At 39.3% G+C, this 14,222-nt stretch overlaps 1 protein-coding gene across 1 annotated transcript in view; it reads left to right on the forward strand.

Moving 5' to 3' along the window:
- The window catches only part of LOC102041347 (sodium channel protein type 5 subunit alpha-like), a 217,310-nt gene extending 205,096 nt beyond the window's left edge, over positions 1 to 12,214 (forward strand). Inside the window, exons 24-28 of the mRNA XM_031059735.1 lie at positions 3,544 to 3,597; positions 5,119 to 5,256; positions 5,719 to 5,823; positions 6,294 to 6,564; positions 8,251 to 12,214. Coding sequence (XP_030915595.1) covers positions 3,544 to 3,597; positions 5,119 to 5,256; positions 5,719 to 5,823; positions 6,294 to 6,564; positions 8,251 to 9,488 — 1,806 coding nt within the window. The 3' untranslated portion in view covers positions 9,489 to 12,214. The remainder of the gene's footprint in view (positions 1 to 3,543; positions 3,598 to 5,118; positions 5,257 to 5,718; positions 5,824 to 6,293; positions 6,565 to 8,250) is intronic.
- Positions 12,215 to 14,222: the final 2,008 nt, after the last annotated feature.

A 14,222-nucleotide genomic window follows, 5' to 3' on the forward strand; every position in this document is an offset into this window, starting at 1 on the left:
TGTGCTATCCTGAAGTTGCCACTTTGGGTTAATGAGTCTGAGAAAATTCATGCAAAGTATCAAGCTCCTCCAACTAAAAGCAGGCTGTCCCAAACCAGGTTAATAAAATAACAGAGGTAATTGCTCTGCTAGGCCTGCAAGCAAGAGGAATGCCTCATTCATGGGGAGGGAAAGATCTTTGTCATCACAACTTTTTGACTTGCAAGAAGGATGATTCACTTTCCTGGTCATTTAACACTCCTAAAACTCCAATCGAACAGGAAAAAGGTCTTGCTGCAACCCAGTGCTTCAGGAATAGTTTTTCTGTATTCCAAATTTCCTTAAAGTATCACAGCACCTGTGTTCTATAGATCGTATTTGAACTGATCAAAGAAATATCTTAAATTTCCAGTAGCAGTTTTGCACTTCCCTTGCATAATCCCATGGTTCCACACTGTGATCACCTCTGCATACTTTTTGCAATGTATTTTGAAATTTCAGCAATCTGTTGCAGAATATCCAGGAAATAAGTGGTCTTTCATGCAGCATCTGGCTTGTTTGGAAAAGTTCTTCTTAGAATTGAGTTAGATTGACTATATCCTACTAATATTTGAATTTGTCCCATTAACTCTGTCACTTTGGGACTCCAGATGAGGAGTGGGGAGATAAAAGAAGCACTTCTAGTCCAGCACAGCAAGCAGGAGCTGCAGAGTTAAAGCAATCCCTCATGCCAGGTTTGAAGTCCTGACTGAGCCCATAAATCAGACACAAAATGGTCATGAGGCAGAGTTGTGTGTCTAAAGTTACTGCATTACACCATCTCTTGCACTTCTGTGGACTGCAATGCCTGATTTTACTGTCACTGTGGATGCAGAATGTGCAAAAAAAAATCTCTGGTGTAGCTTTCAGAAATTTCTCTCATCAACAGTAATGCCCAAGGAAACATTTCAGCAGCGTGAAGATCAGTGTTTCAGCCATGAAAAGCAGACATTTTTATTGAACAATTTCCTTTCCTGGGGGAAAAAAATGAGAAAGAAAGAGAAGGAGAAAGAGAAAGAGAAAGAGAAAGAGAAAGAGAAAGAGAAAGAGAAAGAGAAAGAGAAAGAGAAAGAGAAAAAGAAAGAGAAAGAGAAAGAAAAAGAGAAAGAAAAAGATGAAAAAAATAAAAAAGAAAAAGAAAAAGAGAAAGATAAAGAGAAAGAAAAAGATGAAAAAATAAAAAAGAAAAAGAGAAAGAGAAAGAGAAAGAGAAAGAGAAAAAGAAAAAGAAAAAGAAAAAGAAAAAGAAAAAGAAAAAGAAAAAGAAAAAGAAAAAGAAAAAGAAAAAAGTAAATTCCAGAAGCTTACAAATTTCAAGACTTGCTTTACTTCAAGGCACCATTTGGTTTGAGGGCAGCCAGTGCCATCCCACCTTTCCTCCTCCCCACTAATTTGCTGCATTGCAGCTCTAACCAGCAGTGAAATAACGAAATGTAATCCCATCCCAGAATGAGTTTATCAGTAGATAATCTCATCACATGACAGTTTCAGTAGAAAATGGTGCTTCTCTGGATAGCTTCCAGGCAGGATAATATCACAAACACTCAAACACAGATTTTGTCACTTCCTTATGCAGAGTGTAAGTGGTTACTAATTCCAGATAAATAATTTCTTTTCTCAGTGTTATATTTCTTTCATTCTCAGTATCTGTCACCCTCTGCAGGTGAAGTGTCCAGGGAAGCTTTCCAGATGTCCCACAGATTTTTAATTCTCTTGCTTCTTGACAGCTGGGGGAAACAGAAAATCACAGCACTTCATTCTCTTAATATTTATTTTTGTCAGATCACTTCATCATCCTTTATCACTACAAACCCCTGTGCCTTGCAGGAGAGCTGCTGGAGTCTCTGGTACACACTGAGGGGTAAAATAGCTGCTCAAGAGAAAAGATTTCCTCCCAAGTGGGAGAAAAGTACAGGCTAAGATCCAATCATTTTGTGCCACAGGGAAAGGACTTCGTGTTTCATCCCAGCCACCCTTCCTGAGCAGCACTTGGAGCTGAAAGCTCTAATGGCAGCAGAAAATCTTTCATCAGATTAGAGAGAGAATGGCAAAAAAAGGAAAATATTAGGGTATTTAAGGAGTATCAGCATGACAGGTTCAAATAATTATTTGTTTTGATAAAAATGCTGATTGTTCCTGTAGATACTTCATCTAAAGTGATTTTTAACACACAGCACCATGGAAGAGATTTTCCAAAGGGTTCTGATTTGGGTGACTGGGTTAATCTCTTTCAGGCAGTAGATAAGAATATGTGCAACCTTTCAAACACTATTTTATGTATACTTTTTTGAGAAATATCATTGCTCTCTTGTACATTTTCCTTTGGCTAAGCAGCATTCAGAAGGAATTGGGAAGGCAGGATTTAATATAATACTAGAGAGTTCTAAAGCCACTGACTGTACCCACCTCAGCCCAACTGCCTGAGTTTCTCTTGGTAACCTCTGACCAAATTCCTACTGGAATTTTCTGGAATTGTATGCCTACCCAACAGGACAAAATTCAACTTAAGTGTCAGTAGGATGTAAAGAAATACTGGGTGTGGATCTTACATGTATGACATGTAAATCTGATGAAATGAATAAATCTAAAAATGCCTCATCACCTTCTCACTCTGACTCAGGTCAGGGTAGGTCTAAATAGGTCAGAAGTGAAATGAGAAACAACTCTGGAGAACCCAAATAAAGGCAGTGGGGCTTAGGCCAGAGTCAGAACTAATGCCAGGTGTGCTTGGCATCAGGATGTGCCTAATAAGAGGCAAATATTGGGATCAAAGAGTCGTGGGTTTGCTACAGAGTAGTAAAAAATCACTTCCCTGTGTTCCTCCTAGGAGTGCTGTCACTGCACTGAACATTCCAATAAGAGACACTGACTTCTGAGGAATCATTTCTTCTTTAAACAATTATTAAAAAAAAAATTAAAACTACCGACTTCATAAAGCTTAATAAAAAGAAAATCTGAACAGTAAAGCAGATTGATTTTCCAGGGCCAGGCTCACAGCAGGTGTTGATTGCCTTTGCTTCTTTCAAGTCAGCTGTGATTTATGCAACTCCCTGGGGTTTAATATTGTTGTGATTTGCCCTGGTTTAGAAGAGGGCAGAATCCAAGCAGGATATGGATGGGATCCATCTCACTTGTGCAAGGCTTGTGCAAGACAACATTCTTTAATGTTATGTGTAGCCATATCTCTTCATTACTTGAAATTTTTCAGGTCAGAACTTCCAAAGATTTAATTGTTTTGTTTTCTTTCCTTCTTAAAATCTCTACTAAAAACCTCTCCTTTATCCCTGCAAGTGCAGAAAGTCAAAAAACAGAAATGAGAAAATCCAGGAGAAAACCATGCTGGAATTAATTTGAATACCTAAATGAGCATAAAGTCAAGGACACATGTTAGATTGCAAGGCAGGCAATGTATTAATTGTGAAGTACATGCTCAACATTGCATTTTGAAAGTTCATCACGGAGATTATATCATTTCAGGGTGTACTTGTTTAATATGCTTATGTCTTATGTGGGATTTTTTTTCAGGCCACATTTAAAGGCTGGATGGATATTATGTATGCAGCAGTGGATTCAAGAGAGGTAAGTCTCTGCAAGGAAATTAGTAATTTCCTGTTCCATTGCCTTTTGCGGCACTGATGGTGCTTAACAGCAAACACAACAAAATTAAATACATGCAGGGTGCCAGTCCCTGCCTTACTCTGGCTGGGACACTGCAGACCCTCATTGTTGGTAGCTGTACTGGAGCATGATGACCCTGAAATTAAAGTAAATGTGGCCCTTACTCCTACAAAACTGATTTATCTATTCCTGCTACAGAACTCCCAGCACACAGAGGCACCTCAAGAATTAGTCTGAGTCCATCAAAGACCTAAATTGCTCTCTATATCTCTTCCCCTCTGCCTGTTTATTGCCTTATTTTCCAACTTCTGTTGATAACATGTCTTTAAAAGTGCTGGGTTTAGGTTGAATTGCCCTGTGAGACAAGTGTTTAACCCTATCTACACCTTCACTTTGAGCAAGTGTCTTTTCTGCAGCCAGCAGCTCCACTGGAGGAGTGTGGAGAAGTTCCTGGCAGACAGAGAGGGTGGTGTGAACTTCCAGCTCTGACTGGGATGTGCTGGTCACTGGTGACAGCTCAGTTCTCACCTGCATCCCGTTCAGCTTTCAGGTTTCCATAAAAGCGAACGAACAAAAAAAGCATTTCCCTTGCTACACCATGTGTGGTTTGTTTTTCTTTTTATTGAAGGATCTACAGTTTTCTCTCCTTCTTTTAATTGTATTAGAGGAACAAGTTTACAGTTACTGTTAATTTTTGAGGCAGCTATCTGGTACTAGGAATTTAAAAAGCTGAATTTAGGGCAAAAGTCGAGGCCTAAAGGGAGGAATAATGGGTGGAAAAACTTCATGGCACCACAGGAGCAGAGAAGTACCTTTACATAACATAGCTCATGGTGGACATGTGCACATGTCCTCCCTGCTGCTGAATGAAACTCATGGATTACCCACAAGAAAATTTGGCATTTAGGGAATGATCCTTGTCTAGATACCAGGAGCTGATGGGGCAAATCTGAGCATTGTCACCAAACATGGCAGAGGTGGCTTGGGGTTATCAGACTCAAGTCACCTCTTTCTCACTTCTTCAGCAATAGACCTTATTCCATTCCACCCCTCACTAAAAAAAAAAAAATAATTGCATTTAAAAATGCAGTGTTTTTCATTAGGATTCAATTATACTGCAATCATACTTCTGTTTTATTATAAGTACCATCAGTTCATGCAGGCATTAGGATAATCAAAAAATGGATTATTTTCCCCTTCTGGGCTCAGATTGAGAGCATTAGGTAGGATTTATTCTGGAGTTGCACTTTCTGGAGCACTGTGATTGCTGTGACACTGTTGTGAAGTGTTGCTGAAATGACTGTGGCATTGCAGGTACCAGTGGTAAACTTCAGAGGAGAGCTGACTGCTCACAGGAGTTACAGTACTTTTCTCATGTTTCATAACTTTTATTTCCAATGGACAGCTTTGTTTTGACTGCATCAATATTTTGATGTGTGCAGAGGTGGTGTCATTTTCACACTCTCCCTTTTCCCTTTGCAGTGCGAGGAGCAGCCTGAATGGGAATGTAATTTATACATGTACCTTTACTTTGTGATTTTCATCATCTTCGGCTCTTTCTTCACACTGAACCTCTTCATTGGTGTCATCATTGACAATTTTAACCAACAAAAGAAAAAGATAAGTAGTGCATATGCTACACATCATCCTGTGACTGTTGAAGGGACCAAGGCCAGGAGCAGATTTATCAGCAATGGCTTTGCCGCAGCAGCCTTGAGATCAGCAGTGGCAGAGCATCTGCAGAAAGCACCATCAGGACTTCTACAAAGGCACAGATGTAGCAGTCCCTGGTGTCCCTAGAGCATGAGCATCCTGAAAATATGGGGTGGGGGACTCTGTTCCTCACAGAATGCAGCAAAACAGCTCAGGCAGAGGGGATCTCTGGCCCAAAATTTGACACAGGAGCACAGACTGGCCTGGTGTCCTCTGTGCACCAACGCTACTGTCCCTCTGAGCAGTCCAACCTGATGGAAGCTACATTAAAAAGGAAATTAAATAGGAGAGGATTCATCCCTGAACTTTGGAAGGGGGCAGAGGCAAGCTCTCTTCATCAAAAGTAATAGTGTTGTTCTCACCCTATACTTAGGTGGCCAGGACATCTTCATGACAGAAGAACAGAAAAAATATTATAATGCAATGAAAAAGCTGGGATCTAAGAAACCTCAAAAGCCAATCCCAAGGCCACTGGTAAGAAAAGCATAATTCAGTTGAACTTTGTGTAATAGTTGAATGTTTATTTACTAGAATAAGCACCATTCCACTCTCCAGCATAGGAAGATTTATTGCTCCCAGATGAAAGGCACTTAATAATTATATGTTTTGATTTTGGATGGTATTTACAAGTCCAGTGGCCTGTGGTACAAAATTCCCTCTTCTGCAGCATTGACTAACATTGCAATTTACATGTGCCATTTACATATGCCAGTGGCCACCTGCCTGCACTGAATAAATTCATGGCCACAGTCCAGTGTCTTGTTTACAGCAGTTTCAAAAAGCTTTAGGAGCAAATGGGTTTGAAAACTCCATCATCACTTCTAAGTTTATGAAGTTCCAATCAGATGCAATATAATCTCTGTTTTCCTCTACTTTCTGATCAATCAGGAGACAATTTTTGTATGGCTCAAATTTCCCAACTAAACCTTTTTCCTTTCCCCCAGAACAAATACCAAGGTTTTATTTTCGATGTCGTCTCAAAACAAGCCTTCGATGTCTCCATCATGATTCTCATCTGCCTTAACATGGTTACCATGATGGTGGAAACAGATGACCAAAGTCAAGAAAAAGTGAACATCCTCCACAAAATCAACATGCTTTTTGTTGCCATCTTCACTGGGGAGTGCATCTTCAAAATGCTGGCTCTGCGACACTACTACTTCACCAACGGCTGGAACATTTTTGACTTTGTGGTTGTGATTCTGTCCATCGTAGGTAGGTGACCCTGGATTTTCACCCAGACTCCAAGGTTAGAAAGGCAGACGTAAAATTAATTGGCAAAATTAATTTTGTGCAATAATATATGCTTTCAACTTCTCTTTCAGAGAATTGAATCCTAAACACAGTTTTAATATGTAATTATAACTAGCATACCACTGCCTAACAAAGACTGGCTTGATGAACAAAATTAGGAGGTTTATCAAACTCTACACTTATGATTCATGGTGATAAAACATGAACTGGCTGCTACATACACTTAACACCAGTTCTGCATAAACAATGACAGAGAAATAAAAAAGCTACATGAAAGTGGCACACGTGGATTGCTATTGCTTTGCTATTTGCTTTTTATTACAAAAGTTTGAAATAGTCCTTCAGGGCAGGTTTGGGCAGTGCAGTGAATTTGACTTTTCTCAGCCTTGTTACTCGAGCTTCACACCCTGATACATTCAGGAGATGAAACAGAAAAGACACAGTTTTATTGTTAACTTGTGCCATTTGCTGTTCTGGAGATGTATTTAGATGCTAAAGAGGTGCAGGTCAAATGAATCCAAAATCCTACCAAGAGTTTTTACTGAAGTTGGCAGTACCAGCAACTGGAAGGTGATCAACTGATCCAGTGAGCAGAAGGAGCTCAGAAATTCAACTCTTCTGGAAAAAAGTTTCCATTTTGAGAGAGGGAATAGAATGGGTGAATGAAAAAGTGTTGTGTTAGGAAAACATCAGCTGATGCTCCTGCTGCTCTGAACACCCTGTAGTGGACTGGGGAAGCTGCAAGATCCCAGTGCAGATCTCTGATGCTCAGACACTCACTTGTACTTTGGGGACATTGAACAGCTTGGATTTCACAGGTTTGGGTTACCCAGGGAATGTTACTGCCACACAGCTGTCACCAGAACCTTGATGTCAGAAGCTCTGGATATGCCCATAGCACACAGTGAGCCAGAGCTGTCATGCTGCTCACAGTGCTGTGCCATGACCAGCCAGGTTGTGTCAGTGTCAGAGGCCTTGGGCCATGCCAGTGAGCCCATTTCCTGTGGGAGACAGGAGCTCAGCAGGGCTCAGTGCAGCCAGGGACTTGGCATTAGACATTCTGGAACAAGTGCTCTGCTCCTGCAGGACGTTTAATGCAGGGGTGCAAGCTCATTTCCTTGCTAGCACAGCCTTAGCCCTTAGTTCCCTCCCAGCCCATCAGGGAAACTGGAAAAATTTACAAGCAAACAACCAACTAAGTGGATACACAGTAAAAACCTGCGCTGTTCTGGTGTAACTCAAAAAACTAGGCCAAGCACACCAGCATTTCTGACTCATTATTTTACAGACAAAAATGTTGTCCTATCAGAAAAATTCTGACATCTGCACTCAAGACAAATTTCTCGGGTGGGTCATGGTCAAAAAGCTGGAGTTATCTGTGTCTTGACTTGATCTTGGTTTCTCATTATCAACAGAAAAGCTTTCTCTTAATAAAACTGCCACTACCATTCTTTGGTTACAGCCTCAAAAGTTCTTATGGATTAAGTGGGCATGAAAAACCAACAATGCCTTTCCCTTCATTGTGAGCCTTCCACTCTGGGCAACTTTCCATTTATTTTCTCAATAATCCTGACTGATTGCTTTAAAAGGAAAGCCTAGGACTATTTCCCATGTACTAACTTGCTGTCTGTCTCTTTTCTTTTCAAGGCACCGTACTTTCTGACATCATCCAGAAATATTTCTTCTCTCCCACACTCTTCAGAGTCATTCGTTTGGCTCGGATTGGCCGGATCCTGAGACTCATCCGGGGAGCCAAAGGAATTCGAACTCTCCTGTTTGCCTTAATGATGTCCCTTCCTGCTCTGTTCAACATTGGCCTCTTGCTGTTTCTGGTCATGTTCATTTATGCCATTTTTGGCATGGCTAACTTTGCCTATGTGAAGAAGGAGTATGGGATTGATGACATGTTCAACTTCCAAACCTTTGCTAACAGCATGCTCTGTCTCTTCCAAATCACCACATCAGCTGGCTGGGATGGTCTTCTCAACCCCATTTTAAACACTGGACCACCATATTGTGACCCAAACCTTCCCAATGCAAATGGTTCAAAGGGAGACTGCGGGAGCCCTGCTGTAGGGATTTTATTCTTTGTCACATATATCATTATATCATTTCTCATTGTTGTAAACATGTATATAGCCATTATTTTAGAGAACTTCAGTGTAGCCACTGAGGAAAGTACAGAGCCTCTAAGCGAGGATGATTTTGATATGTTCTATGAAATCTGGGAGAAGTTTGACCCCGAAGCCACTCAGTTTATTGAGTATTCTGCACTTTCAGACTTTGCAGACGCGCTGTCAGAACCTTTGCGCATAGCGAAACCAAACAAAATCAAACTCATAGCGATGGACCTGCCCATGGTCAGCGGAGACAGGATCCATTGCTTGGATATTTTGTTTGCTTTTACAAAAAGGGTGCTAGGAGAATCTGGGGAGATGGATGCCCTTAAAATACAGATGGAAGAGAAGTTCATGGCAGCCAACCCCTCCAAGATCTCCTATGAGCCGATAACAACGACGCTCAGGCGGAAACAAGAAGAAGTCTCCGCCATCATCATCCAGAGGGCCTACAGGAGACATTTGTTCCGGCGCTCCATGAAGCAGGCATCCTACCTGTACCGGCACAGAACTTTGGAGAGCAGCAGCATCCTGGAGGACGATGCGCCCGAGAAGGAGGGTCTCATTGCGTTCATGATGAATGAAAACTACGGCAGGCCCATAGACAAATCAGAAACTCTGTCCTCCACCTCCTTCCCTCCGTCCTACGACAGCGTCACCCGAGGCACGAGTGAAAACCTCCAGCTGAAGATAACGGACGTGAGCAAAAGCGATGAGGCTATAGATTGTCTTCTCTCACCCGACAAGGATAAAGAATCAATTGTTTAAGTGTTTGTTTAGAATGCTTTAAAACATTGTTTACAGAATGTAATGCTGTAACTACACAACGATTGAAGCAGCCTTCTTATTAAAAATTAGTTGCAAAAGAAACAAAGTGGAGTTTTTACCCTTAACTACAGGAGCCTAATAAGTCGTATAACATTTGACCCTGCTCTTTTTGACTTGGCTCAATATTTATATTTATATATGCACAGGAAGATTCTCTGCAGGGTCATAGCTGTTATATCAATGGTGTGAATAAGAATAGGCTAGACTGTAAAACAGTAAACACAGTGTATATCTATCCACAGATAAAGCCTGGCTGTATACATTCATTTAAGGTCTTACTCATATTAGTGTGTTTACTTATGGCGATGTATGACCTTGCATTCTAAAAAGAAAAAAAAAAATCACAGCTGCTGTAGCAAAATGTAACACTTACTGTATATGTTGTGAATGGTCTTTCATAAATTTATTATATTTGATATTTTTTTACTTAAAAAAAAAATGAAGTCTCTTTTTCCATGGAGATTAATGATCCTTACACTCTTCATGATGAACTCTGAGTCAAGGTAATAGAAACTTGTGGGATCCCCATCACTTGAAGAGGAAAGTTGTTGATAATTGAAGTATCAAATTAGCAACATTTAAACTGTTGATTACACTAAGCCCTCCCTCTTGGGACTTGCAACTGCACATCAGCAGAAACACACACACAAAAAAAAAAAAAACAACAAAAAAAACCAGAGAAGCAAATGATGTCAAAATAATGAGAGAAATGGCTTGTTCTATCCTTCAGGAAACTAGACAATAATGGATTCTGTTTGTAAAACTGTTAATAAAAGCACTAATTTTTTAGTATGTTTCAAGAATCTGCTTTGAAATCTGCAATCAAACTCGCCATAGAAGTAGCGCATCACGTTTGTGTGTAGTGATCCAAAGCACCATCTAGGCTGGCAAAGTTTCTGTTAAGGTAGTGGGATAGGTTACATTTTCCCCAGGAACACTGAGCTAAGCAGCCTTATTTGGAACTCTGTGCATCAATATTACTCTAAAAAAAATAAATTGCAAATACTACTAGTAGTAATAAATCAATGCCAACTGGGCCGTGCAGAACGGCTGTGACAGTGTGATCAAGAAGGTGGGAGGGGAATTACCTCTGGATTTGTACACAAATTTTGAGGGTTTGAATCCTTTTTACTCAAGGTCCATCTTTCATTTTCTCAGATAGTACGGTTAGATTTCTGGGGAAGGACAAGAAATACAGGAACTGATAAAAAAAATCTACTAGATAATAGCTATATCCTCATTCCTGTAGGCAAAATAATATTTACAGTTGATGTGTCCTTCAGCTTCAGGCCAAAGAAATGACAATGTGGTGAAAGGTGGATGTGTGGCTGTAGAAAAGTATTAGAGGTTTTACATGCTAACATAGGTTATTATTTATTATCTTTCAGCCTTGATAGAATGTGAGAAATTATTTATGGAATATAGAGACATGTCAGTCATTACAGACAAGTTCTTTCTTTTTCACCTTCAGACTGATTGTACTTGGGTTTGGTTGGACTTCATGGAAAATCTTGAGATTTCTGTAATGAGCCATTGCACTTTAAAGGAAGAGTAATTGTGCTTTTTCACCTTGGAGAAGCAAAGATATCAAGAATGTATTTAAGGTGTATTGTCATTAACATTTAGTTACATCCCAGGTTGTGAAGGAGTCAAAAAACCACATGGGGTTGGCAACAAGAATTAAAGCAACACGTTACAGTCAAGTTTATCTATGGCCATCGTTATCTGTCCTCTAAACAAGTCAGAATATGTACGACAACATGTCAAAAGGATGACAATGTATCTGTGTAAATATGGGCTAATATATTCTCTCCATTCATTGAGAGGTGTCTCAGGCATTCACTTGAGAGTGGTCTATCGGTTAATTCAGAGGATTTGCCATCAGGATTCCTGGGGTCTATTCCTGATTCTTACTACATGATTTTTAGGCAAATAATTTAACCTATCTGTGCCTCAGTTTACCCATCTGTAAAATGGGAATAATAATACTTACCTACCTCACAGGGGTGTTGTAAGACTTTCTGATTGCAAAGTGCTATAAGGGAATGAACCATACTATATAAGTATTATTATAATCATGCTCTCTTGCCCTTTTAACCCCATGTCTATGGTGTATAACATAGGGCTGTTCCTCTGGGCGTTTTGTTGCCTTTAAATCTTGTATGTAATTAGATTCTAACTTAAGGGGACTACTCGTCGTTCCTTGAAGTAAAAACATTCTTTATTCCTTCCCCCTTCCCCACTCCTCACCTCCCCCAAAAACTCAGAATTGCTCAAGGCTTCTCAAATTAGAGAAACTTTATATTCCCTGTGTATTTATGCTGTAATGTTATTCTGACTGTACATATCACCCAGAAAGAGTATGCGATTTTTATATTTATATGCATATATATATATATATACACATACACACACACACATACGTATAATTATACATATATATGTATCTTGTGAGTTTATAGAGTGGCTGACACTCGGAGGACACGACTTACTGATTAAAATGTTTTCTTCTCAATGGGATTTATCGATCATTAGCAACAAGCTGCTGCCTATAATGAAACTGTTTAATTAGAGAATAGTACATTCATTACTTGCTGAACAAGCATTTATTGGCTGACAAGTAGCAAAATTATTTTCCTTTCAAAGATTTAGAATTAAAAAAAAAATAGAGGGAAAAATGCTAAGGAAAAAGGAGCATTTCTCATGTGATTTTCTTTCATGTATGATGTAAACTGTCTGAAACCCAAGGAAAACGCCAGCCTGCACTCAGAAGTGAGTTGTTGGTTACGCTGCTTTAAAAATATTTTAGTTATTTGCAACGTATATTAGAAAATATTCAACAGCTGTTTTTATTAAGAGTCAGGCCCAGTAATGAACGGAATGTAAAGAGACAATTAGCTGGTCACTGATTTTATTAGAGAAGAGCCCTTCCTTTGGTCATTTCACCCTTGAGTTGAACATTTGAGTATCATTGCTGTGAGACCCTATAGTACTGATGCAATTACAAATGGTTCTTTTACCCAAAACCTCTATTAAAAAAAGAAAAAAAAAAGTGATGCAAAAAAAATCTGAAAGAGGGTCTTAACTCTAGATGTTTACAGTGCAACTTTCTAAAACTGAATTGTAAATTGCTTTCAAAAACCTTTGTAACTGGAAGGTCGGTTTTCTATTGGGTTTTCTATTGTTCTGTGGTGTGTTTCTTTAGGGATGAAGAGGGAATGGTATCTTTGTATGGTATGCAGAACTCCCCTCAAAAATGTCAAATAACCTCACTTGTAGATCTTTGTTACTGGAGATGCCGATCCGAATCGAGCCATGATACAACCTCCCAGTGCAGTGACTTAGTTTAAGGCACAAACTCAATAGTTGGCCCACACTGTCTATAAGCATGGTGAGTGCTACCATTTTTTTCTGTTGATTTGTTCAATAAAGGCTACCACATGAATCACTCAAGCTACAAAAAGAGCAAGGAAAATATCAGCCAATATCATAGGACATATTAAGCTGTTTGTACCTGGAAAAAATTCAAGTTTATTATGTTTCTTTATTAAATAAATAAGGATAACAAATATTTCCTCTGCTTTTTTTTTGTTATGTTGTCAACATTTATGTTATTATTTCTCTGACTCTTTTCTACATATTAGTTTGTGGAATGCATAGTGACTTTTGCTAGGAGGCTTGTTGATGAAAAGCCCTCCTGTTCAACTTACATTGGAAGGGAACCTACAGAGAATTAAAATCTTCTTGAAATCAGTGGAGAATTTCTGGCTACATCAGATTAATTCAAAGCAGATTCAAAAGTCTCTCTTCAAACAGAATCATTTAGAGGATGAACCTAACATTGATATTTCAACCCATCCTGCCCAGTAGAATTAGCTGGAGGAGGAAAACTAGTTTGAGCTGCAATGAAAAAATTCAGTCAGACCTTTGAATTAGTTTAGTAAAAATCAGTTTAAAATTATGTTTTAAATTAACCTGGGGCAGTCTGACTTGTGGAGAAGAGGTTTTTTTAATAAGCATTTGCTAAAATATGCCATACAATAATTTGACTTCTGAGTCAATGTGTATAGAATGAATCTGTCTGAAATTCAGGAAGATCTTTTTGGTTTGGAAGGAGCAGTTTGCTGAAATTAGAATTCTCCATGGAGACATGTCAGGTTAGTTAAGGAAATTCCTGGTTAGAATTTGTGGTCAAAATTCCCATGTAGAGGAAATTCAGTGTCATGATCCCCACTAGGAAGATTTTGACATCTAGATTTTTACTATAATTGCCTAACTTCTATAGATCTAGTCCCATCACTATGCTTGGGGCTGCTTTGGGTTACAGAACTCTCCTTGTTTCCATGCAGGTCTTGAGAAAGTTTCTGAAGGATTTCAGATGTTTTTAATTTTCAGGATGAAACTTAAAAAACCACAAAATTTGCCAACTGGATTTCTTGTTTTCCAGCCCTAGCAAGGAACTTGGAGGACTGTCTCCTCTGAAAATCTGGATTTTTATACTTGTTTTTTTTAAACATGGAATTATTTGGGTTGGATTGAGCCTAAAACATCACCTGGTTTCAAATCCCCCCTGAAATGGGCAGGGACACCTTCCATTGGACCAGGTTGCTCCAAGCCCAGTGCAATCTGGTCTTGAACTCTTCCAGGATAGGGCAGTAGTAACTTCTCTGGAAA

Source organism: Geospiza fortis, unplaced genomic scaffold, assembly GCF_000277835.1.
Source record: "Geospiza fortis unplaced genomic scaffold, GeoFor_1.0 scaffold182, whole genome shotgun sequence".
NCBI classification, from domain to species: domain Eukaryota; kingdom Metazoa; phylum Chordata; class Aves; order Passeriformes; family Thraupidae; genus Geospiza; species Geospiza fortis.